Raw genomic sequence first — 27,227 nt, 5'->3', positions numbered from 1 at the left:
ATACTTCAAGCGCCCTGGCCGGGAGGCTCAGTTGGTTGGAGCGTCGTCCCGTACACCAAAAGGTTGCTGGTTTGATCCCTGGTCCAGGCACATACGGGAGGCAACCGATCAATGTTTCTCTCTCATGTTGATGTTTCTCTTTCTCTCTCTTTTTCCTCCTTCTCTCCTCTCTAAAAAAAAAATAAAATAAAAAAATCAATTAACATATCCTTGGGTGAGGATTAAAAAATACCTAAAACCTCTCCCCAAAATATTGACACAATTTTTCAATGTGTCAGTCCAGCAAGGAAGCCCTTTCTGCTAACTCCTTGGCTCATGTGATGGTTTAAATATTAAGCTCGCCTGTCTCGGGTGTCATGTTGAGGTGGGGTTTGTATCACAGGATGGGGGTGGGCAGTGTGTGTCGATTCCTTTGGTGTCTTCACAGGCAGCCGTGTTGCTGGGGCCCCTCTGGTGCCCACGTGTTTGGGCTCCCCAAAGGCGGTGGCGTCTGACCTTGCCCCCTTGCTCTAGCCCTGCCGTGAGGACTCCACACACACACTTCTTGAGGGGTCAAAAGGCACATACATAGTCACATTTTCTGTTTTAGTTGAAGGACTTGCGAGCACAGATGGCTAAACTATTAGGCAGGGCCAGCGGGGTTGTGACACTGGCCTGGGAGGTAGTGACAGCCTGTCTCCGGAAGGGGGACCGGGGCGGTTTCATGGAGGATGCTTGGGTCACGGAGGCTGAGGCTGCTAATTATAGAGGAGGAATAGAACTGAGGGTGAACTTCCACACATTTGGACAGTTGGTTTAAAATGGCTTTTTGTTCTCTTCTGTGTCATTCTTACTCAATAAAATGATCTTTGAGGGAAGGAAGCATTTATGTGTTCCTTGGTGCCCAGCCTGTGCCTGACATATAATTTGGTTGGAATTGACCTATGGAAATGGTCATGGCTAATGAGGCCCTGAATGTGAGGAGAGGCGTGAGGAGAATAGGCGGTTCTGCTGTTTCGGGATTCTGCTGTCAGAGGCTGAGAGGTGTGGGGCTTCCTGTTGTGGTCCAGGGCTGGCTGGGAGCATGGGGGGCCAGGGTGAGTGTTGAGGAAAACCAGATATTCACCTTGGCCGGCTGGGAATAACATCGGAAGGGCCTGTGGGGAGATGATGTGCCAGATAGCCAGAGTTGCCATAAGGGCTGCATCTGCCAGCCACTAGGAATCCCCACTTCCCCCTAACTAAGAACAGCATAGGGCTGGGGCGGGGGTGGAGAGGGCTGCAAGCCTTTCATGCACCCCATGCTGTCTCCACCTTAGGCACCTCAAATTAGCGACCTGGGAGGGCCAGAAGCAGAGTGTGCTGGAGTGGGCCTGGGGGGCTCGAGAAGGCTGGTGGGTATTCTCGGGGGTTCTGTGAGCCAGCTGTTCAATATAGCTATTATTAAAGATTTAAGGATATACCTGTACAATTAATAAGTTCTATTAGAAACAAAGATAATAATACTTACCTGACAGGGGAAATACCATGATCACGAAGGTGGTTTTCCCAGGGCGAGGCTTATCCATTGCACTCCGGATGTGCTGACCCCTGCGATTTCCCCAAATGTGGGAAACTCGACTGCATAATTTGTGGTAGTGGGGGACTGCGTTCGCGCTCTCCCCTGGAAAAAAAAATAAATAAAAACAAAGATAATAAAGATAATAAGGTACAAACTTCCAGTTATAAAATAAACAAGTCACTGGGATGTAATGTACAGCCTGTTGAATATAGTCAGTAACATCATGATAACTTTGTACGGTGACTGATGGTTACTAGACTGATTATGGTGATCACATCGTACATTATATTAATGTCGAATCACTATGTTGTGCACCTGAAACTAATATCAGATTGTATGCCAACTATACTCCATAAAAACAACAAAAAATAAAAAATAAAGATAATAATAGCAACTCAAAACATGTCACTTCCTAAATGTTTTATTACATTTTACTACTCCTCATCCTTTTGAGTTTTCTGACATCTCTTGTACCTGATAAACATACCATATACTGGTTAGTTGCTGCACATCTTGTGCAACCCCACGCTCAGTGACTTCACGCTGCTGGCTGACATGGGCTGCGGTGGGAGAATTTATACCACATACCAGTGCACAGGCTGTCCCTATCCCCCTGGGCTCTTGCCGGATCTGCGGGTGGACTACAGAATGACTCAGACCCCCTCGAGGAGAGGCAGAAACGCTCTACCCCAGCGGTGGGGAACGTCCAGCCCTCGGGCCATATAAGGCCTTGGAAATAATTTGGTCTGGTCCTGCCAAGACTTTAGGGTTGAGTTAATTAAATGTCTGACCAAATATAGCAGGCTAATTTTTAAGTTGATAATTTTGTATGGCCCGTGAATGATGTAATAAATACCCAAATGGCCCTTGGCAGAAAAAAGGTTCCTAACCCCTGGTCTACCCAAAAGCTTTCTCTGGGCTCACCTGTTTCTAGGGGCTGAAGCCCAAGAAATTTTTATGGCCTAAAGGGCTTTCATTACCCCCACCTTCTAGGCTGTTGATTATATGTGGGATTAAAAATAAACAAATGTGCGGATACTATCAACACAACAGATCAAGTAGCTTTCTTAGTTAACAACATCTGTAGGAGTTAAAAGCAAGAATGAGCAGCTGTGAGTCCAGCCGTCCACGTGGTCAGTGTGCATGTTAGCAGGTCCAGGGTCTCATGGAATTTTCCACCTGGGAAGGATAAAGTCGGATTTCAGTCCTCAGGAGACCCTGGGCCCAGGAGATGCCTCTGCAGGAAACCATTCCTGACTGCTGGTTCCACAGGTGGGGGGAGCAGATCCCTGTGTGTTTCCCCAAAACCATGGGTGCACCCCTGATACCTCAGAACCATGAATTTGGCCAATTTGATTCCTGGGTTAAATGCTGTCTCAGATCAGATGATCCGTCTGTGCCAGTCAAGAATGCTGACCCTTACCAGCACGCCCTTAGAGGAACAGTTTGTTATTAGAGAAATCAAACAAGTGAATCAAATAGGATTAACCCCTTTAAACAATTTAACTAGGTGTTTCTTACAAATAACAAAGAACAAATTCCTTTCAATTTGTTGAGGATAACCAGAAACACGGACCTGCCCGGTCTCTAAAAAAAAAAAAAAAAAAAACACCAAAAAAAAAAAGAAACCCCTCATCAAACTGTACAGTTTAAAATCTATGCAATCTAATGTAAGTTCTATTTCAATAAAGTTGATTTTACAAGGGGGGAGCAGATCCCTGTGTGTTTCCCCAAAACCATGGGTGCACCCCTGACACCTCAGAACCATGAGTTTGGCCAATTTGATTCCTGGGTTAAATGCTGTCTCGGATCAGATGATCCGTCTGTGCCAGTCAAGAATGCTGACCCTCACCAGCACACCCTTAGAGGAACAGTTTGTTATTAGAGAAATCAAACAAGTGAATCAAATAGGATTAACCCCTTTAAACAATTTAACTAGGTGTTTCTTACAAATAACAAAGAACAAATTCCTTTCAATTTGTTGAGGATAACCAGAAACACGGACCTGCCCGGTCTCTAATTGAAAAAACAACTAAAAAAAAAAAAAAAACCACCAAAAAAAACCCCCCAAAATCCTCATCAAACTGTACAGTTTAAAATCTGTGCAATCTAATGTAAGTTCTATTTCATTAAAGTTGATTTTCCAAAAAAATAAAAAAAAGGATCAGCAGCCTCTTAGAAGTGCTCATTCTAGACGAGAAGATAGTCTCAGCTCTCTTGTTGAGGATAATAAGCATAGCTTTTCTATCAAGAGAATAATTCCTTGTTTGAAATCTCACTGCGGAAGTGTTATCACATGTTTATTTAGTTATTTTAAAGTAGCCACATGTTCGCCTCTGTTTTTCCCCAACCGCCTGTCATTTTGAAATAAGAGCCTAACTCAGCAAGTAGGTGAATAATAAGAGCCACCCTACAGCCTGAGAAATCAAGCATGCAGTTATACATTTGGGCTTCCTCGTCATGTCATTTTAATCTTTGGTAAAATTATTTCCCTTTATTTTTATGTGTCTTGATCATTGTAAATGTCATGTGATGCTGCTGTAACAATCAACCTCAAAATCTTCACAACTCACTGCCACAAAGGCTCGTGTCTTGCTCGTTTTGGTTCAGTGGAGGCGGGGTAGCAAAGGGCTCTGTTTTGTGCAGCGATTCAGGAACCTGGGGCTCTGGTGGATTCTAGACTTTGGAGTCCTCCGCTGGCCCCTCTGTATCTGGCCGCAGGCAAGAGATGAAAAGTGGGACGTTGTGCAAGGGTGTTGTGGCCAGGGGTTTTGGGGGCCTTGTTCACTTTCACTCACATTCCATTGGTTAGTACTCAGTTTCACGGCTAAAAACCAACTATAAGGCTGGGATATGTGGTGTGTGTGTCCAGGAGGGAAAGGGAAGGGGGTTGACAAACACATGGCACACCAGCGGAACACTCAGATGCCATAAGCTATATATTGCAAGATTGATATTTGTAAGTCCTTCGTAGATCTCAGGCCATAGAAAGGATCAGAACTTTGTGGTTGAGTGCATGGTCAAACAGCTGGTATCCAAATCCCAGCTCCATCATTACCAGATGGGGCATCTCTTAGCTTCTCTCTATGCCTCAGTCTTTTCATCTGTAAAGTGGGGATAGTAATAGAAGTACGGTCCATGTCAGAAGCAAATGAAGCAACATAGGCAAAATGCTTAGAATTATGCATGAACATAATAACAAATAAGTATTTGTTAAATACATTAAAAAAAACCTGAGACTAGTAACCTGGGACCTCAGGCCCTCTGTGGTATGTTGTAATTTGGGTAGCAAAATGCTTAGAATTATGCATGAACATAATAACAAAGTATGTTAAATACATTTAAAAAAACTGAGACTAGTAACCAGGGACCTCAGGCCCTCTGTGGTATGTTGTAATTTGGGCGTGTTGTCATCCAAATGGAGAATGTTTCTTTTAGCTCAGTTGTTTATTGAGCAGCTATTGATTGTACCGTGCCAAGCATGACAGAATCTGAGTAAGCAGGCTTCTCACTGAATCAAAGGAAACAACATGTTTTCCCATCAAATTTGCCTTTGAAACTCTGGGACTCTCAATCCACGTTCACACCAGCATTGTGATCTTGGTTCCCACTCCCCACATCCATAGATTCTCCTGGGCCCCTCAGAGTGCAAAGTGGCACTGGCCCAAAGGGCTCCTTCTCCACCCCCGTCGACATCCATTGGGCCCTGTCAAGGCCACTCCCTTAATAGGTGTCGTATCTGTCCACTCGGTAGGCAGTCTGCTTCCAATCTACTCACAGGAACACGCTACCTCCTCCAACTATGATCTGCACTTCAGAATAATGCTTGATTAAAAACCCACATGGGGCAACATGCAGTGACTGCTCCATGCAGCGTCCCCCTCCCAGGAGCCGGCTGGGCTGACCAGGCTCTTTCTCTTGCAGCTCGACGACTGCACGCTGCAGCTCTCCCACAATGGCACCTACCTGGACCTGGAAGCCACCCTGGCAGAGCAGCGGGACGAGCTAGAAGGCTTCCAGGATGACGCTGGGTAAGAGCCACAATTGTCCCTGCTGACTGGTCCTGATCTCCCAAGAAATGGGGGGAGGGGCCCTGAAATATTTTGGAGAAACCTTTGGCCTTCTCTTCACTCGCAGTCACACAAAAAGAAGGGAGATGCAAGTGACACCTGTAGTCACAGCAAACTCTTTTGCATTTTGAGTAACTCATTTTTTTTAATAAAAATTTTATTACAGTTGACATTCAATATTAGTTTTAGGTGTACAGCACAGTGGTTAAACATTTACGTAACTTACAAGGTGATCCCCCGATGAGTCTAGTCCCTACCTGACACCACCTATTTGAGTAACTCTTCTTGACAAGGCTACTCAGGGGTAGGAGCATTTCTGGTATAGTTTAATTAAGAATATGGTATTTACATCCTGTTCTCTTTCTCTTAAGCCAAATATAACTACATTAATATTTTTAAGATTTTAGTGGATTGACAATTGTTTTAGACATTGTTTTTAATGACAACTCATTGGATATATAGTTTTCTTGCCAGATGCCCTAGTAGATCATGTTGTATTATATCATCTTTTGAACTCATTACAGTGGAAAAAACAATTATTATGTTAACTAACATCAAATCACTTTGAGCCTATCTAGAATTGCTTAGTACTTCTGATTGCTCAGTCTGAATAAAGCAACACACATACAAAATCAAAGATGTGTCCAGAAAATAAAATCTCTGTAGGAATATACTTATACAATCAACCATTCCTATATTTATTAGATTACTAGAGGCCTGGTGCATGCAATTTGTGCACTTGGGGGGGGGGTCCCTCAACCTGGCCTGTGCCCTCTGGCCCGTTTCTGTGGGGAGTGGGCCTAAGCCGTCAGTCGGACATCCTTAGCGCTGCTGCAGAGGTGGGAGAGGTGCCTGCCACTGCCTCTGCGCTCACCAGTTGTGAGCCTGGCTTCTGGCTGAGCAGCGCTCCCCCTGTGGGAGTGCACTGACCACCAGAGGGCAGCTCCTGCGTTGAGCATCTGCCCCCTGGTGGTCAGTGCAGCCCCCTGCCTTCTTCTCTATCCCTCATCCATCTTGAGCCACATATATCTCTGATTTTATCACCTTCCTCCTTAGAAAACTTCAGGGGCTCCCTGTTGCTTTCCCAATAATGCCCAGCTATTTTGATCTGGTGGTCAGAGACCTCCCCAACAGTTGTTTAGACATTACCTTGCTTGAGTTAAAAATATGTTACTGTCAGATAAATATTTTCAGAGAATACTAAGTTTTCATGAACAGCTCAAGGGAAAAAAATGGGAACCTGTTAGTGTTAGTCTCCTACCTGACTCCGCTATGTACTGATGACTTCCTGGATTTCCCCTGTTTTATTACAATTTATGGTCCATTTCCCCTAATTGTCCCTCTGCTGCTAAAACGAGGTCAGAACTAGACCTGTCTGACTATCCAGTGCCTAGCATTTTCTCAACACCTTATAGGCACTGAGTGAATGCTGGTGGCCGGTAAATGAGAAGATCCCAGGATGGATTCCTGAATGTCATGACCATGAGCACCAAGAAAACCAGGGTCCTTGGTGGGAACCAGCAAGGTTCTGTGAGGACGCCTTTCCTGTCTTTGGAGTGGTTCCCAGGGCCACACCAACAGTGCGTGGGGAAACACCTGGAATTTGCCATCGGCTGTACACATGTGAGGACTGTCATTATTAGCTCACATCAGATTCTACTCATCATCACTTAAAAAATGACTGCACAGGCATGCCTCATTCTACTGTGCTTCATGGATGTTGCCTTTCTTATAAACCGAAGGCAAGGTCCTTCACCAGCAAAAAGATTACAACTCACTTTATTGCGAGGCTTGTTTTATTGCAAGACTCTTATTGCCTTGGTCTGGAACCAAACCCACAGTATCTCCCAGGCTTGTGGGTACTCCCCCACCATCCCAGGAGCATCTGGGCAAAGGCACTTTAGGTTCTACTGAGGATGTACATTCACACCTTTGGTGACATGAGGGTGGTTCATGCAAGGACACCTTCAGTCCCAGGTTAAAACACTGGCTGTGGTTGAAACAGCACCAACCCCACAGCAGGGAGGACGCATCTGCTGCCGTCCTCTGGGCCTGGCCTACAGCTCGCTCTGTCAACACCAGCATCAGGAGCTGGAGGCTTCTCCCTAAAGAGCCAGGGCCCTGCTGCTAGGTCAGCAGAGTAGATCCTGGCTTCCTTTCTTCCTTTGTTCCCTTCTGAATCATCACCTGGCCTTGGGCCCATGGTCCTTGACCACATTTCTGCACCCTAACAGCATGCGATGCTGGGGAAATGAATGATGGCGAGAAGGCAGGACTCACGGCATGGGCGACTGCAAACAGGGGAAGGTGGCCCTAAAGCTTTGGGTAGCTGCGCATTTGACAGGTGTGCCACAACTCACCCCAGAGCAGGTTTTATGGCTTTGAAATAGTCTTCATTTGTGGTGCCCTACCCCTCGTCCTTTGGAATGTAGGCAGGATGACCTTCTCTTTGTCCAGAAGAGCGTGAAGAAGCCACGCTCTTTACTGCTCTCTGGTGGGGAAGCCCCTCTGTCCCTGGCCTGGATTGCAGAAGACATGCCAAGATTGACTGTCCTGGCACTGCCAGCTCACCCCGGTCACTCTCAGGCTACTGACCACCACTGAGCTCTGGCAGGGCTGGCTCGGAGCAGCCTACAGGCTGAGCCCTCCTGCACAGGTGGGAGGTGTCCATGCACATCTGCAGCCTCACTTGCCCTGAGCATCCCTCCGAGGTCCTCTCCGGGAAGCATGGCATTTGGCAGAGTCTGGGTGCCTGCGAAGTCATGTCTCCCGCGAATGGGAGTTAAAATATAATTTCTTCCTAGTTAACAATTGCCCCTCACAGGCACGAAGAGGTCAAATGAAATTGCATTCTTCTCTTGATTTCTTTGTGTAAATCATAGCAAAATATTCCCTAATGAGACCATCTGATGGAGACACGGGACCAGCTATGGGAAAATGATGGTGTTTTCCACACAATGTGCTCGGAGTGAATTTTCCTTGCTGGAGGAGTTTGTTTCTTTGTTCTCGTTCATTGCCCTGCTCTTTTATGCCAGGACTAAAAATTAACTCACCCCTTGTTTAGAATGATCACTCAAGCTATGGCTAAAGGGAGAAGAGGGGAAAGACCTTCAGAAGTGGAAGGACAAAGCAATTATTCTGCTGCAGAGGGAGCCAGGCCTGGTCAGTGCCTTCCAAGGCCAGGGAAGTTAGTAGCGGAAACAGGAACCCCGAAGCCTCTAATGATTATGCCTGACCCTGCCATAGAGTGACCTGGCGAGCCCAGTTCCCTCCCTGTGTCAGCAGGGATTCCAGCAGGGCCTCTGGCATCTGAGGAGAGCATAGTACAGGGCAGTGTAGCCTAGTAGTCAGGGGCATGGGCCTTGTGCTGAGTCTCGTGGCTGTGTAGCTGGCTGGGTGGGCCCCTTTTAAAGAGCTTTACCAGGAGCCCCACCAGCAACTTCCACATCCAGTTCACTGAGGAAAACTGTGTCATGTGGCCACTCTTGGGGGCCAAGGGGACTGGAGAAGGTGGTTTTTAGGTGGGAACGATGTCACCTCAAACAAAATTGGGTTCTCTTGATGAGACAAAAGGGGAAAATGGAAATTGGGTAGGTAACCAGCAGGGTGTGCCTCAGCAAGGAGAGAGAAAATTTCAAAGACAGGGCAGTTAACACCATGCCCACCACAGAGAAGCCAAGTTTCGAGAGGACCAAGGTTAGTCCAGGGTGTTGTAGGAGATTTAGGGAGAGAGGAAGCAGAATAGTTGTGGGTGGGGGAGAAAATGGAGGAGTGAGAAGGCGAGGCCGCAGGATGGCCCCAGAGCCAGGAACTGTGAAGGCGTTCAACTAAGGTTTCTTTCCCATTAGGGCAGCAGTTCTCAACCTGTGGGTCGCGACCCCTTTGGGGGTCGAACGACCCTTTCACAGGGGTCGCCTAAGACCATCGGAAAACACATATATAATTACATATTGTTTTTGTGATTAGTCACTATGCTTTAATTATGTTCAATTTGTAACAATGAAATTGGGGGTCACCACAACATGAGGAACCGTATTAAAGGGTTGCGGCATTAGGAAGGTTGAGAACCACTGCATTAGGGGCACCTGGGGATGAAAGTCTAAAACTTTAAAAATCTTAGAAGAAGCCCTAACTGGTTTGGCTCAGTGGCTAGAGCGTCGGCCTGTGGACTGAAAGGTCCCAGGTTCCATTCCGGTCAAGGGCATGTACCTTGGTTGCGGGCACATCCCCAGTGGGAAGTGTGCAGGAGGCAGCTGATCGATGTTTCTAACTCTCTATCCCTCTCCCTTCCTCTCTGTAAAAAAATCAATAAAATATATTTAAAAAAAAATAAAAATCTTAGAAGAAAATTGGAGCAAGTTTTCATTTCTTAGGTATGACACCAAATGCATAATATTATTTTCCCACTTTACAGACAAGGAAGCTGGGGCTCAGAGAGGCTAAGTAACTTGTCCAAGATCACACAGCTGGCTTCAGCATTTATGCTTTTCACCTCTACTGTCTACGAGGAAAGACCAGAATGCCTCTGGAGATGAATGTAGTAGCCACTGGCTCTCTTGAACTTGAAGTTTTTGAGCAAATAATCTGAGCTAACACTATCTTTTCACGTGCTGATGACTAATTCAAATCCTTCTTCAGCTCATTATCCCTCAGCCAGAACACTGGCTGCATCTCACCGCTCCAGAAGCTTAGTAAAAGGAAGCATATTCCTGGGGCAGCTGCTGAATGGGTCCTAATTTCTGCTTCTGCCACACGGTCAAACATGTTTTCTACTCTTGATCGAAATCATAGTTTAGTTCTAATTTGAGTGGAGGAATGTTTGGGGGCATTATTTCTGCTGTTGGTTGCAAGAAAAAGTCATCAAGTCTCTGGCTGCATGCCACTTAATAAATTAATGTATGCACTTGCTCTTATAGCCACAAAAAGACTTCATATGTTATCCTTGTAAAAATACTTGAGCCTGACCAGTGTGGCTCAGTGGTTGAGCATTGACCTATGAACTAGGAGGTCATGGTTCGATTCCTGGTCATGGCACATGCCCGGGTTATGGGCTCAATCCCCAATAGGAGGCGTGTAGGAGGCAGCTGATCAATGATTCTCTCTCATCATTGATGTTTCTCTCCCTCTCCTATCCTCTCTGAAATCAATAAAAATATATTACAAATAAATAAATAAAAATATTCTCTTGAGAGACTGGGGCAGAACTGAAACATGGTGTCTGGGAGACTTACTTGGTTAAACCAGCCTTCTTCTCCCCCCACCCCCCCTTCCCCGGGTCCCACCCCAAGGCCATAGGCATGGTTGTAGGAGAAACTTGGTGGATTCTGAGAAGCCAGGAAGTTTTGGAAAGTTCCTTCACCAGCAGCACCCTCATATCGCTGGCATGTTTGCCTTGATTGGAGTTCCGTTGAATTGAGTGTCTATTTTAGATAGTTTTCTTGTCACTTGGGTAGCACTGGCCTTGGGTGTGGGCACTTGATTGGCTGTGGCTGATCTCCAAAGTGGTGATGTTTCCCTGGCAGTGGCTGTGCTGATAGGAATGGAATCTGACTCTCCCTGGGGAGTTTCAGGTCAAATTAAATCGCTTCTGCCTCGGGGTCACCCTGCTGCAAGCAGGCGGATTCAAAAGGAGAGGCAGCTGTGAAACAGATACAGCATGTCAATATCAGGGAGGAAAAGATCACTCAAGTGTTTATGCTGAATCCACTGATTTTTGGAACATGGAAGCTCCATGAAGGCAGATACCAAAGTTTGTATTAAGGTTCTCTAGAGAATAGAACCAACAAGGTATCGATCTACCCATCTAATCTTTCTAATCTAATCCATCTGGTCTACCGAGTATATCTAGAGAGATTTATTTTAAGTAATTGGCTCACTCCATTGTGGCGACTGGCAAGTCTGAAATCTGTGGAGTGGGCCAGCGGGGTGGAAATTCAGGTAAGAACTGATGTTGTCGTCTGGAGTCCAAAACCTGCAGGTCAGGCAGGATCTCCGGGTTGCTGCTGCCTTGAGGCAGAGCGTGCATCGTGCATCTCATATCGAGTGGAATGAGGGAGTAGATGAAGGAGCACCCACCAGGGAGGTGATAGGAGCACAGGCTCTGGGTTGCACTGCCTGGGTTGAATCTGAGCTCGTCACTTTCTAGCTGTGTGACTTCAGCTATGTTGCTTAACCCTTTTGGGCCTCAATTTCCTCATTTTAAAAATGGCAATAATGTTACCTATTTTATAGGAATTTTTTGAAGATCGAATCTGTATAAAGTACTTAGACTCTTGTCCGGCACGCGATAAGCATTCCATGAAGGTTAACAACTGTTATGAATATTATTTTCCAAACCCAAACTGACATAGTATCCCACTGGGGGCAGGGGGAAATCTACCTGTGATTATTTAATTTTCCTTTGAAAGTTTTAGCCATGAAACAGAAGATAAGTGCATACTTCCTACAAAAAGCCTGGGGATAAAATGATTATTTTTAATAGATGACATGATTATGCCCATAAAAGAATTGGCCCAAGGATTTTTAGAATCAATAACAGCAGTGAGATGGCCATGTACAAAGGAAATGCATGAAAATCAACTTTCCTCTAATACTAATATATCAGCATTAATCAAATTTAAAGGCATTTTATGATGGGTGTCCTTTATACATTGATATTTAATATATATAAATAAAACATTGAACTTCCTGTAATCCTTGAAGTCTTAGGAGAAACCTTATTTGGTCCTGTTAAATTATTTTCATAATTTGGTTTGGCAATATTTTCTTAGATTTTTGCATTTTAATTTGTATGTGTGTCCTCTTTAATAGATTTTAGCATTGAGGTTAAACCACTAAAAAAAGTGGAGAGGTTGTATAGTGAGGCTTGTCCCTGTACAGCAAAAGGCAGGCTGCAGCTGGTGACTGTGGAGCCAGACACTCTGCCTTCAGGCCCGATTCGATTTCCACGAGCCCTCTGACTTTATGGAGGTTACGTCATTTCTACAGGCTTTGCTTTCCTTGTCTGTAAAATGGGCACAATGATGGTACCCACATCATCGAAGATGGGAGAAAGTGGAGGTGGGAGAGGGAGGGGTGGGAGATGAAGGACACCTTCTGGGGACCTGCCTGCACTCACCGCCACTTGTCTCCACCTTGGCCGCCTCCCTCCTCTGCCAGTAGCTCCTGGGATTTGGCGCCTCAACCCCTTAGGCAGCTTCCATAGACCTTGGCTCTATTCTGAGAATTTCCACAGCGATTCCTCCCATCTCAGGGTTTTGTGTAGAGGGGCAGTCAGGGAAGGAGGTACAGAATTGGAATGATAAGAGAGAAAACTACTACAAAATAGGCCTTTTTTGTTCTGTGGTCTCTTAAGTTCCACCAGGGTTTGGCTTAACCTGTCCGATTGCCTGGTTTCTCAAGGCACAAGCACAGGAGGCACGGCACCTCAGAGTGGTTGGCCTGCCAGGGCCGCCTCCGAGACTGTCCTGGTGTTCATGAAGGCGCCGGGAATCCTAGAGCGACAGCCCCACGCTCTCACTGGGGGACTGCAGAATTCTCTGGGAAAACTTAAGCGCTTCCTTAAAATGTGACTTTGCAGTTGTTTGAAGATAAAAGTGAGGGCCCTTTGAACTTTCCAGAACTTGAGGTATTCTGAACTGTTTCCCCGGCCACCCCTGCTTCCCCACTCGGGGCATCCAAAGCATGTGCTCTGCCTCCCGTCGTCTGGTTTTCATCATCAACTCCTAATGCTGATAACATGGGCCACGGACTGAGGGTGCTCCAGGTTTGCTCTTCCTCGTGGTTGGGGCCTGGCTCCCCTCAGGGCTTCCGCAGTCTCTGCTCCAGCTCTGGGGGAGGCTCCCACTGAGGACCCCCCCACCCCCAACACATACACACCTTTTCCAGCAGTTCACAAAGAAGGCCGGTCTATCAATGATTGAGCACAGGGCACCAACTGAAACTTTCTTCCTGGTACCGTCACAGGAATTGAAAGAGTGTCAACACCAGCATTGTGAGAGAGAAAACCATTTTGTGTATGTGTGTGTGAGGAAGAAAATTTTGAAGAAATCTGCCCTCCTAGGAATCTCAAATCCAATTTCTGAAGATGGGTCAAGGGCGGTGGATTTGTTGTAAGCTCCTTGAGACTAGTGCCTTGCACACAGCATATGTAAATCAATCAAATGAACAAAGTGGGAAGGGGGAGGGGAGCCCTGGGGATTTGAAGGGACCGGATGCAGGTTCTCTACCTACAAGCAGCTGCAGGGCGGGAGGCCACTGCATGCTTTTGTAGGACTATGCAGCTGGCTTTCCTTTCTCCTTTAAAAGAATAAAAAAACAACCTTTGATACCATACTTTCCCCTCTGATCTGGTCTCAAGCATAAGAAATAGAATTGTTTCATTGATGACGATGAATCAATAATCACAATATTAGCAGTGTGCCTGGTGAGATGTCTGTTCCCGTCCCCTCCAACACAACCGTAAAACCAGGAATTACTGCCAGACTCCTTTACAAAGGAAGCCCTGATGGGCAGGGGTGAGAGGCCAGAAGAGTGATGGAAGGGCAGTTCAGCCACCAAGAGCCCCAGTGGCTTCCCTGCTCCATGCTGGTGGGCTGGCTCTGTTTTACCTCTGCCCATTGGCTTCCGCTTTCTCCCAGTCTCAAAGCCTTTGCTACCCCCAGGTAGCCAGGACTCACGTTTCTTCCCATTTATCTTCTTCTCTGTCACCTGCTCAGTGCTTTAGTCCTCCTTTGCATAACGGGATGAGCCCTGGTGGGAACAGAATTGGGGAGGGGCCAGCTTTTTGCTTCCTCATAAGGAATGAAGTGAGAAAGAAACAAAAGTGAAGCGAGGTGTGTAAATTGGAGTTCCCAATAATAAATAGCCTATAAGCTCTTTGGTGGATTCTCATCTTCCTGGAAAGGATAAAAACCCACCCAGTAGTCTTGAACTGATACACAGCAAAGCAACTCTTTCTGATCCCCCCACTGCATGTGCCCCTTTCCTATATCCAGAAAAATGTAAAAATAGCCATGGGAATGATCAGGCCGATTTGGGTTGTTACATTCCTGGGTTTTCACTTTATGGGCACAGATTTGAAAATTTTCCCAACATGGTCAAGCATGAGAACACTCAAACTCTGTGGATGGAATGAGTTGACCGGGTTTGGCAATAAAATGCGTGTGTCAATCCAACAGAGTCAAACTTTATTATTTTCTGGAAAGCCCTGTGACATCACATTATTTCAGGAGAGATTCTTGTTCTGTTTGGGTCCCTGCTTCTCTGGAGTCTCTGTCTGGTGGATGTGTCAGAACCTTCGAGTGGATTGTCGGCATCTAGGCTTCTCGCTGACTCCTCTGATGCCCGTGTGTGTTTTCTCTCCATTAGGCGGGGCAAGAAGCACAGCATCATCCTAAGGACACAACTGTCCGTGAGGGTCCACGCCTGTATCGGTGAGTGACATGTGTAGATGGAGATGCTTGCCATCCACCTTCCGTGATTAAACATGTGATGAGAAATGCCACTCCTGGGAATGAATAGTCACTCTTGGTTGGGTTAGCTCCTGTCATTGGATCATTCAAGTTTTTAGTGAAGTAATTCCTAGCAGTTGTTTTTGAAGCCCTGCTCTGCCTGATCCCTTTGTTGTCTGGTTAGTGAATAGAGCTGGAGGTAAGACATTGCTGCTGAGGTTCCTTCTGGTGATGCTGGGAGAGATGAAGGCCTTCCTGGGGCTGTGCCAGTGTGAATCTCCTGCCAGTGAAATGCCTGCCACGTGCTTCCTGGTGGGTCTGCGAAGTTACCTGGACAGGAGTGAGGTCTGAGATATGGTTTTTGGTCAGGTGATTGAAAGGGAAACTCAGGTCAGGGCAGGGTGGGCACATGTGGATGCTGAGCAATACGGTGATGTACGTACTTCTGGCTCAGGATGGCTGGCCTGCGGTCACTCGGGAACCCCATCGGGCCGTTCCTGCAGCCATTGATTTTCTTCCAGACCCACTGGTTTCCCAACCAACACACAAGGGTTGAATGGCGATGAAAGGAATTATTTATGCAAACTAGACAATCTCTACGTAAAGCGTTTCTGAAACTGGCTTGGTTTCCTCCTGGCATTGGGCCACATTGAGGCAAGTATGTAATATAGAAAGAAAAAAAGGAGCTAATTTTACTTTATGCATAGAAGTTCTCCATATCTGAGTAATTTCACTTTTACTGAATATACACTGTGGTCTTAATTCAGGCCTCTAATTAGGAGAGGGTAAGTCATCCTGTTGAGGCACATTCTGCACCTGGAGTGTGGTGTGCGAGGGTGGAGTGGGAGGAATCATTTCTGGTCCCTTCTCCTTCCTGCATCCCTGCTGGAAGGGATGGGGCGAGGGAGCAGTGGGATGTGGAGGGAAATCCATGTCAGTTTCCTTCAGTTGGTGTTAGGTATGGTGGAGATGCAAGTGCCTGGAGTGACAACCTTTGTCTAACTCTGTGTCCAGAGTAACCGTGCAGCTGACTCATAAAGCTCAGGAGGGTTTGTTATCATTTTGGAAGCAAAGTAAGATCTGTAGGACCTTCAGCCAACATTGACTGTTCGCTTCTCAACTGCCTGTAGCACTGAGCGACCACAACCCATGTATGTGCACTTGATTATATTTAATTGGTTACACTTTTCCATTTATTTCACATGTATAAATCATGTCTACCTGTAGAAAAGGCCTATGATTCTTTTGGATAAACTCTCCCCTACCCCCAATGCAGTATCTAGAGCAAATTCAGGCACTTATGTGCTGAACTGTTTAAAGTTCAATATTGGTTGAAATATAACTGGTTAACAGTAGGACTTGGGGCATGAGCATGAATTCGCATTTCCCAGAAATAATAAGGCAGTGGAAAGCAGATTTATACTAAAATGGGCTTGTTAAATATCCTAATGAGCTAGCTCCTTAAAGAAAATTCACGCTTTTGTAGTATGGGCTGACATATTTTAGTGTAGGAGTTTCTAATTTGCTGCCATGTTATTGACTCACTGCATTAATTGATGTATTCCATAGTCCCATGTGATGCACGTACTGGTAAAACCCGTATCTTCTCCCTGTGGCATGCTGAGCACCTCTGACCGGTCCAGCCCACTCTCTCTCAGGACACTCAGGACTTTCTGCTCCAGGGGGTGAACTGGGTGCATACGGGGTCAGTGTGTTTGTTCCAAACCTTCTTAAGCCAGTTGCACTTGCTATTGGAATTTTGTCATTCAATGAAATGGTAACACAAATATTTTATAATGTGAGTGTAAAAAGTCATTGCTTTGAAAGTTCATTGACTATTTTGGAAAAGAATCAAAATTAGTACAAAAGCCTTTCTGTCAACATAAGTGGGTTGTGACAAGTACACAAGGTGTGAGAATGTTGTAAAAATGTAGGTTTCTGCCCTGGCCAGTGTGGCTTAGTTGGTTGGGCATTGTCCTGTGCACTGAGAGGTCACTGGTTCAATTCTCGGTCAGGGCTCATGTCCGGGTAGTGGGCTTGATCCCCAGGAAGGGGTGTGCAGTAAGCAGCCAATTGATGTTTTGCTCACATCTATGTTTCTCTCTTTCTTCCTTCCCCTTCCTCTTTCTCTAAAAAATTAATGAAGAACCTTAAAAAATAAAAATAAATAAAAATGTAGGATTCTGCCCTGGCTGGTGTGGCTCAGTGGTTGAGCGTTGTCCCATGCACCAAGAGGTCATCGGTTTGATTCCTGGTCAGGACACAAGCCCAGCTTTCGAGCTTGATTCTCAGTGGAGATCATGAAGGAGGCAGTGAATTGATGTTTCTCTCTCATGGATGTTTCTATCTTTTCCTCTCCCTTCCTTTCTCTCCAAAATCAATAAAAACACATTTAAAAAATGTAGGATTCTAGTCTTCACAAGTATTTTTATTCTTGCTTGACTTCAAAGAAGCTGAGATGGGAAATCATAGGCCATGTTATTGGAGTGGTTCATGAAAGAAGGTCCATGTAGAGTTCCAGGTAGTAGATCCTTAATCATAGAAACATAATCGTCCAAAACAGGGTATGTAAGTGTGTCCCCTTATGTGCTATAAACAGGATGACCAGCTGTGGCTCATCACAGGCAAGTCAGGATGGTCAGTCACTATAGCTGCAAATTCAACTGAAGTTTTAAGGTATGTGCTAGTATATATCATTTTAAAAGAATTTTCTGATTTAATCAGTTTTCACCACTAATTAGGTCTGAGTGTATCAGATGAGGGTTTGATATACCCAAGAAGGCAAAGTTTTTCCTTTGTATGAAAAATCCTCTTTCCTATTATTTGCAGGATCTGGAAAAGATTTATTATAATAGCACTAAATATTATCCTCAGGAATGTATGCATCATGTGTATGAAGTACCAGCCTCCATTGTGACATATTCATTCCCTTCCCAAATGGCAATATTAGGTGAGATTTCTTGGGGATGAAAAAAACCCAAACCTGGCACAATCTTCAGGCAAAATAAAAAAGGAACACATGACTCGGGGGACGGACAAAAACCTTTCACATCAGTTGTTTGTGTCCTTGTTTCTTTTCAAGGTTATTTTTCCTCTTTACAATATGATAAACAGTTGAGTTATTACAGGCATTGGACAATGGCTGCTGTCTGAGGCTTACCGCTCCATGCGGCTTCCCCAGCCATCTTCCTTTCCACCTCACAGTTGGATTCAAAGGACCCAGGACAGCTTTGGCTCATGGGTTTAAGATGCTATCAAGTAAATTCCTCGAAAATAATGTTTTCCTCACTCTTCTCCTTCATTCCTGTTTTTATTAAGTGTAAGAATGTGTAGAATCCAGGACTGCGTGTTGATGAATTGGAGGTGACATGCCCTGGGAGTTCTCCAGTGTTAACTTTGGAACTCCATGCCAGTTGGGACGAGAGCAGAGTGGAGCCTTCATGGTTAGCAACTGAGCAAAACTCAAGAAATGAAGGCCAAGGGCACTGCTTTGCTGGTCACAGTTAGCAGCAAGATAGGTCTTCTTTAACAGCATAGTAGTTCTGAAGCACTTGGCAGGAAGTTGGAATGAGATTTTGGTCAGAGAGAGCCCCCACCCACAGCTTTTTGCACCTCTATCCTCCACTGTAATTATTTCTTTGCGCATTTTTAGTATGACCACTCGAGGTAACATATTGTGGCAAACAGCACATGACTTGCCTTCTGAATCTAGCTGGTCAGATCATGGGCATGAGGTTACAGATATAAAAAAAGGAAAATCTACGATAGGCACCAGAGGCTGCATTTTATGAGGTTAGCTAGAGAAAATAAATTTTTTGATCCCTGCATGCGATCCTATTTCCAGACACCAGAAGAATGTTCGGAGGGCCAACTGGCTCCGATGACTAACTCTTACCATGGAGAGAAAAGGAGTAGAAGAACTGTGGGTGAGGAATGGAATTGCGAATTAAAAAAATAAGTTTGAAGTCATCAGGATCCTAATGCTAATGTCTGAATGTTTTCTACTAGCTGACTTTGAAGGCATTTTGTTTGGCTTGAAACTTCTGCGCCTCGGGTTTCTGAAGTAGACCCTGTTTTCCCATTGAGAAAACAAGCCCTGCCGATGGGTGGCCCAGGACCTAGAAGGCCAGCACTGTAAGTACCCGGCCTTGGTTAAACAGAAGGATAACAAATTGGCTGAAGACTCCAATGTGTCATTTATGTGAGTAGTTGCCAGGCATAACCTGGCACAAAGGGTCTTCAGAGACATGTTCCCCAAACTAGGAGATGATGAGGTCCCCCATGGAGGTAGAGGTGAGGTAGGCAGAAGCTGGCCAGGTGGCTGAAGTGATGCCTCTCTGCATGAGATTAGTCTCACTGCTCGTTCAAGGTCAAATCACAGGGATCAAGACAACTTTAAAAGGCAAGAAGGCAAAGTAGGAGGTGGCTGTTCATCCCCTGATGCAGAAAAGTAGCCAATTTCCAGCAGAAACATGAATAGAATGAGGCATCAATATATCAATTGCAAAGCATTTTCTTCTCAAGGGCTAAATCAGACAGCTGTGTGCTTAGTAGACTGTCCAGCAAAGAGGAGAATGACAGTGGGGCAGTTCTTCAGGAAGAACTTTCTAGTGCAAGAGTGACTGAGGGGACTCTTATGTGCACAGTGTTGAGGAGGACCCCAAGGCCATTGTGGTCTTAATGGGAAAGGTCCTGGCTTTGAGCCGGCTTTCATTGGTGGCGATGGCGGTGGCGCGGGTCTGTTTGGTGTGATGACAGCTCAGGGGCTTGGCATGGATTCTGTCCAGTGTCCGAACCACCTCTAGCTTCAGTGTGGAGCGCCCTGGCCTTCTGTATTCAGAGGGTGGGGAGTGGAGCTGTAATCCGTGACCCTGACCTCCTCCACCTTTCTTCCCTAATCCCTGCTCGGTTTTGCTTTTCATTTTGAAGCCGGGGTGGGGGCGAGTACTGCTTCCCCCGTTGGTGTCTCTTCCTCTGTGCCCCTGTGAGCTGGTTTGCGTGGCCGAGCCCGCCTGGCTTTGCAGGGAGGCTCCCCTCCAGCTTCCTGCTACACTTGCCCCTCTGGTGGGCTGCTGAGTGACACTAGACTTCGGAGCATTAACTGGATTCCCATGTGGTCCTTATTGCCCCTTGGCTGACTATTGGGAATGTCCATTAAAACTAGAGGTTTCCGCCCTGGCTGGTGTTGCTCGGTGGTTGGAGCTTCGTCCTGTGCGTCTGGAGATCACAGGTTCCATTCCTGGTCAGGGCACATACCCAGGTTGCAGGTTCCATCTCCAGTCAGGGTGCATGCAAGAAACAACCAATTGATATCTCTCTCTCACATTAATGTTTCTCTCTCTCCCTCCCCCTTTCTCCCTCTCTTTCCCCTCCTTTCCTCCTTCCCTCCCTAAAATCAATAAAAAACAAAACAAAAACCCCTAGAGGTTTCCTTCTGAAACCAGCAAAATCCCTTTTTGACCCTGTTGGGCCCAATAGCACCCGGTGGTGGTTGCAGGTGGGAAGCCCTTTAGCACCGTGGGTGCTGAGACACCTGAGGCCCGGGTAGTGACACGTGTTAGCGTGGGTGTCCAGCACCTCAGGGCACTGTAGGCCACACAGGTGCTGCTCATTCTCTGACATATTTGCAGGCCCCTCACATGGGTGTCCACTGTGTGATGGCAGGAGCAGAGTGAATCAGGCTGTTCTCTGGTCAGGAGACCCCCTAGAGCCATTCTTCCTGCCCTCGGCCCCCTGCCCCGCTTCCTCTGACCGCAGCCTCGACCTGGGCTTCTTGCTGACTCTCCTGCATTCCCGCCGGAGGCTGCCTTTGCTCCTATCCTGCCTCTGCCACCGCAGCCTTGGGTGGGGGTGGTGTTCCCTCCGGTCCTGCCCCTGGATGTCACAGTGGCCAAGCTGACAGTGTCCTGGCCCTACTCCTCCCTAGTGGTGTCATGTGCATTTGGTCCCATTTCCTGTTCTCTGTCTTCGATGTTGCAATCTATTGGTTCTCCAGAAACCTGGAGTCCTCTGGGTGGCGGCTGCAGCCTTGGCACGCAGTGGGCTGGTTTGAAACCCCGAGTCTCCCTTTGTAGCAGGAGACTTGTGGTGCCTGCATTTTTCAAACCTCCTCCCTTTTACACCCCATCAAGTCTGTGACCCATTAAAAATTATTATTATTTTTTTTGCCCAGGGTTCTGTTCTCTAGGTAAAAACAAGCTCTGTGGGTTAATCAGATAAATGCCCCCCCCCCCCCCCACTTGCCCCATCTGTTTCCTATTAGCTTGCCTCAGCTCCCAGGAGGCAGAACCCACAGAATGTCCATGCTGGTCTGGGCTTGAGCAGGTCAGCTGCTGTGTAGGTGGCTACATCTAAGGTGCCTTATCATCAAACAGTGATTGACATGTATGGCCCCCTCCCCCAAAGGAAGGTAGAAAGAATATGGGAAGGATTTAAAACAACCACCAGGTTTGTTAAACTGTGTGAGAGTCTAGTGTTTAAATGCTGGTGGGTATTCCGTTCTGTCACATCCCTGTCCACAGATGCTATGATCTTAGCGTATACAGGTCAGGAAGGATTTCTCACCAAAGGGAAGGGAGAAACTAGAGGATTTGAAGAATGGCCCTACCATCTACAGACATGCAGGTAAACTGGACAAGGAAATAAAGACACATACCTGTGAGAGAGTTAGACGAGAACCTTCCAGATGGAGCTGGAAACTCAGACCAGCTCTGGGAATTCAGAGGTGTCAGGAAAGGAAACATGACTAGGAACAGACGTGAACTGAACCCCAGGAAAGAAAGACAGGAGCTTCATTACAGCAGCTTCATTTCTATTAGTGCTCTTATTTAAATTGCTCATGTTTGCCTCGTTAGGACTTTATCTTTCACCTCTAAGGCACATAGGATCACAGGATTTGAGCATGTGTTAGAACCGTTATCAGTGTGCTTGCTTTGCTCTGGCCCAGTCATTGCTTATATCCTTAACAAGGATCATGACATTCTGGCAGAACAATGACAGTCGAAAATGTAGTCCTGTTGGTGGGGACACCTGAAGCAGATGCTACGAGACCAGTTACACTCGTAGAGTGTGCTGGCAGTGACACTCCCAGCTGCCCTCCAGCAGGGCCTTCAGCTATGCCCAGAAAACAACCCCCTTGTAAGGGAACCATCGTGCTTTTGAACAGTTTCTACCAGAGTCTCTACACGTGCTGCCCCCACAGGCCTACCTGCTCGTGGGCGTAATGCTAACCCCAGTGGCCTCTGCGCCCATAGCTGTCCCCAGGAAGAAACAACTTCATTTTTGTACCGAACGGAGTTTATGTTGGGAAACAAAATTCTTTGTCTTGTTGATAGAAATCTTGACCTGCAGTGGGCCTGGGGGCTAAAGAGAGGCAGGGAGGAGGGCTCACAGATGTCTTGCTAAATGCAGGTTCTTTTTTTAAAAATTTTTTTTATTGATTTCAGAGAGGAAGGGAGAGGGAGAGAGATGAAACATCAATGATGAGAGAGAATCAATGATTGGCTGCCTCTGCACACCCCCTACTGGGGATCGAGCCCCCAACCCAGGCATGTGCCCTGACCAGAAATCGAACCATGACCTCCTGGTTCATAGGTCAGTGCTCAACCACTGAGCCACACTGGCTGGGATAAATGGAAGTTCTTTGAGGCTTGGGTGCACACCCATATATTTTTCAGGTCTTACTGAGAGACTCAGAATGGATTCCTGGGGAGGGGGATTCTTCGGGCGTTTTACTGATTTCTGTTGTGTTATGAATACCCAATGGGAAATATTTTAAGTTGGGGGAAAATCAGTTGAAAAGCATTAGTAGTTCAGCAAAAACATACCTAATAGGAAATACTAGTTCAGATTTAACTCAAAGAGGAAAAGGTGCTGGGGAATTTGCTGCAAGGGCTCTAGTCTCAAGTTTATGTGCTAGAGTAATAGCAACACAACAGCAAAGGAGAAAATTAACTAGGTTAGCATAAATACAATCTTGTTATCATAACTGAAAAAAAGGGAAAACCCTGTTGTTAATTGTACAGAAAGGTGATGGCATTTATCTGCATCCTTGTAACTGGATTGTGACCGTGTGGGCAGGAAGAGAATCTATTTTAGGATTTGGGGGCCATCTTGGTGGGACAAGGTATGGTGTTAGGCCTGCAGTCAATTCTCCAGTCATTTCTTTACCTTTTAAAAAGCCTCCGCTTTAGACTCAATGATCAACTTGATGACACCCTTAAAATTAGATAATGTGTCTACAGGATTTTAAAAGTTATAAGATGCTATAAAAGATTAGTTTGAGAGGAACTATGCTAAAAAAAGTATTAAAGAAATCCCAATGTTTGCCTTGGCCGTTTAAAAGGGCAATGTGGACCATGGTCACTGAATGGCTCACCTTTGCAGTCTTTCCCATTCCCATCCACAGTTTCATGGACCCTCACCCCCTTCCTGAGCCACTGGAGGGGCTGAGAAAGGCGAGGCCCCATGTGATGGGCACTTTCCTATGAGCCATGTGCCTGGAAGTGGGGGGACTAAGGCTGGAAGCTCTGGATCCTTGACTAGGGCTCTTTGCACTGGTCTGCTACCTCCCCTTTCGGGCCATTTTACATAGTCTTCAGCCCTTTTCTAGATAAGTGATGGCAGAGACCGACCCAGCCCTTAGTCTGAGAGATGCTGGCAAGACATAGAAATAAATGTCTTTCGAAACATTTTTCCAGGCTTCAAAGGATGGTTTTCCAGCTGAGTTCCAACGTGGTTCACAGATTGCCTTAGGGCAGTGGTTGGCAAACTCATTAGTCAACAGAGCCAAATATCAACAGTACAACAATTGAAATTTCTTTTGAGAGCCAAATTTTTTAAACTTAAACTATATAGGTAGGTACATTGTTATTAACTTAATTAGGGTACTCCTAAGCTGGCTAAAAACATCCTCAATCTGACTGAGGTACGTTCGCTGAGGTCGACCCCTTCCAACTCTCCCATCCACACTCGTCTTGTATACTTGTTTCATCTATCTCCTTTCGTTCATCCTCTCTATATGTCCAAACCATTTCAACATACCTTTCTCAATCCTCGACACTGCATCTTTTTTCACTCCACAACGTTCCCTAAAATTAACTTAATAAACTTTACTTAAAGTTTTAAGTCAACTTCGCACTGTACGTGCGCTCCCACACGTGGTATTTTGTGGAATGGCCACACTCAAGGGGCCAAAGAGCCGCAAGTGGTTCACGAGCCGCAGTTTGGTGACCACTGCCTTAGGGGAAAGCAAGCCAGCCGGAAAAAAACGGGATGGCACCCTTCAAGAGCTGCCTGAGTTTAGTAATGCAGTTAAACGCCCTTCCTCCCAGCCGGCCCTCGATCCTGGAGCTGGGTTTCCTTCTTTCTTTCGGGCTCCCATCCTGACCCTCTGGACACAGCCTCGCCTTTCGGGCTTCACCTTGGGAAATCCCTGAAAGGAAGACTCTCATAGGATGCGAGTGCACGCTGTTGCTTCCAGCTTTAGAAGCTGCCCCAAGGGGACAGAAAGTTCTGGGCTGGAGGCCTTGAGTCCTGCTGCTCTTTGCTGGGAAGATCTATGAGGTTGGCGTTCTGTGCCAGGTAGCAGCTGGCTCTTGAGCACAGCTCAGTATCCGACCCACAGAAGGAGGCGTCAAATTATATGTTGAGCCCTAACCAGTTTGGCTCGGTGGATAGAGCGTTGGCCTGCGGACTGAAGGGTCCCAGGTTCAATTCCGGTCAAGGGCATGTACCTTAGTTGCGGGCACATCCCCAGTAGGGGGTGTGCAGGAGGCAGCTGATCGATGTTTCTCTCTCATCGATGTTTCTAACTCTCTATTCCTCTCCCTTCCTCTCTGTAAAAAATCAATAAAATATATTTAAAAAATTATTTGTTGATTAAAGGAAGCTGCTCAAAGGCCCTGGTACTGATGAATGTTTAATTCATTTACGTCAGAAACGAGTTTCTTTGGTATTTTCTCAGGAAGAAGGATATGGGTAGGATGTCATTTTCAAGAGTGTTTCCAGGAGAGAGGGCTCTCGGTTCTTCGGGGTATAGTGTGACTGGAATTGCAGGGTCTGTGAGTGTTTGTGGCCCGTGCCTGTGCTGGGCAGAGCGATGGGAGTGGGGCCTTGGGCACCACTTGCTGTCCCAACCCGGGGCGGCCAGGGGCCTCTGTGGATGTGTGACTATAAATCTTGGTCCAGAGGTTGGAAGTTAAGACAGTGGCGTCTTGGGTTAACAACCTGATAAAGGATATTCTGTGGGACAGTGCTTTTGGGGAGTGGGGTGCAATGCTATTGTCCCCATCATTGTTCCAAGATCGTGTTCTCGGGGAAGGGGCTGCCGACACGGAGAGTAATTAAGCTCCTGAGCACATGTGCCTCAGTGTAAATAAGACAGTTGGATGCATGAAGAGGTAGGTAAAGACCATAGCATAACACCAAGTGCTAGTGACATTGAACAGTAATTTTAAAGTAAAAAAAATTATGCTTTAAGCATTATAAAAGTAGGCAAGATATTTGGTAGGAGTTGATATTTACAAAATGCTCACATAGATACGCTGTTCAAATCACTCCTAAAGATACAATCTGTGTGCTTGTCTTGCCAACGTCAGCTGCACTAGCGATGGTAAACTTTCACTACACATGGAACAATAATTTTGGCAGCTGGTACAGTATCTGGAGGATTTAAAAAATATTTGTTTGGCCCAGGGCACCTTACAAAACTTCTCCAGGATGTCAGGCATTGGCCTCTCCTCCCCCGCCTCTCCCTGCTGTGAGTTGGCAGCTCAGGGCACCCAGGCATGGGGCCTGGGGCCAGGGGTTGAGGATGGGCTGACCAGGCACTTGTCCCCTCACCAGGCATTGGCTCGGAGGCCACCAGGAAGCAATGCAGAGTGCCACGGAGCACTTTGCACTTCATTAGAAAGCCATAAAACAATTACCAGCCCATTAGGGACTTTGGAAAGGACAGCTCCCCAGAGCGGGCCCTGGCGGGGAATTGCCAAGGCCGCTGTGAGTCCCTGATGGGATTCCTGCTCTAGATGTTCTCTGATGGAATTCAGTGGAATCGGGAAGAGAGGCGTGTCCATTGAGATGGCCCCCCCAGAGTGCTCGGGGCAGCCGGGCCAGGCTTCCGGAGGGCGGACTGCTGGTTTATTCCCGCAGTGGGTATCGGGGTCTTGGGTATCGGGATGGTGGTCCTCAGAGGGCAGCGTGGCAGCCCCTCCTCCCTTTGCTTGTCCTGAAGGTTTGAGATGCAGTCATTTCCAGGGTCTGACTCAAGGCCTAGCCTTTGTCAGGACTCTTAGGGGGCTCCAGGCTGTGATGTCTGGCTCAGGGGTCTTGGGGAATGTGGGGTCCTGAGTCCAGCACCCCACTCCTGGGTACAGCAAGAGACCTCTGACTTGGGCCTTGTGGGTAGGACTTGTGATGTCACCTCCAAATGCGGTTGTGCCTAGAATCCAAAATGAAATATTCAAAACATACCAGTTTATTTTTTATAATCCTCATCTGGCACATCTTAATTTTTCTTAAATAAATGGCTTAGAAGCTAAAATAAAAAAAAATAAAACATTTAAAAAGCAGGGCCCTGGAGGTGAGGGTGTTGGTCCCTCTTCAGGGGTGTCCTGGTTGAGGGAAGATGGGTGGGTGTGGGAGGATTTGCATTCTGGAGAGACCTGGAACATGGTCTTGACTTTTCCCAAAATGGGGACCCTCACACTCCTTTTATGAGCTGCTGTAAGGACTGGCGAGAGGAGGCCTTGGGTCAAGAACCTGGTATCTGGTGGCCCTGCGGGATTTTCACGAACCTGAGCTTTGTTGCCGCTGCTGTCAGGGTGCAGCTGTGTCTTGTGGGTGGGCTCGGAGACATCACCGCCATTCCGTGTTACTGTCGTGGGAGAAAGGTCCAGATTCACACCCGACTTAGGAAAAACTCACCAACCTGCACTACACGCCCACTGGGTGCTACGTGCCCACTGGGTGCAAGCCCTGCGTTAGGCGCTAGAACGGGGACAGATAGGCATGTGAGTAAATGCAGTACAAAGAGAAAGCAGTTCTGTCCTCTCTCCTGAGTCTAATTGGAAGCTGTGTGCTTGGTTTCCAACCCTCCCCCGAGGTCTGGGTCTGTCGTTGAGATGTGTGCCGTGTCCACTGGATCCCTGAACTCCATCCCACGTC

The 27,227-nt window shown here is 46.7% G+C and overlaps 1 protein-coding gene across 1 annotated transcript in view; it reads left to right on the top strand.

Annotated features, from left to right (window-relative positions):
- The first annotated feature begins 4,556 nt into the window (after window positions 1–4,556).
- Window positions 4,557–27,227, top strand: part of FHOD3 (formin homology 2 domain containing 3) — a 347,834-nt gene continuing 325,163 nt past the window's right edge. The window contains exons 1-3 of the mRNA XM_014540586.1: window positions 4,557–4,571; window positions 5,465–5,571; window positions 14,980–15,044. Of these exons, the coding sequence (XP_014396072.1) occupies window positions 4,557–4,571; window positions 5,465–5,571; window positions 14,980–15,044 (187 nt within the window). The remainder of the gene's footprint in view (window positions 4,572–5,464; window positions 5,572–14,979; window positions 15,045–27,227) is intronic.

This window comes from Myotis brandtii, unplaced genomic scaffold (assembly GCF_000412655.1).
Source record: "Myotis brandtii unplaced genomic scaffold, ASM41265v1 scaffold248, whole genome shotgun sequence".
NCBI classification, from domain to species: domain Eukaryota; kingdom Metazoa; phylum Chordata; class Mammalia; order Chiroptera; family Vespertilionidae; genus Myotis; species Myotis brandtii.
The sequence above is the reverse complement of the archived record's forward strand: the minus strand, read 5'-3'. Positions and strand labels throughout refer to the sequence as shown.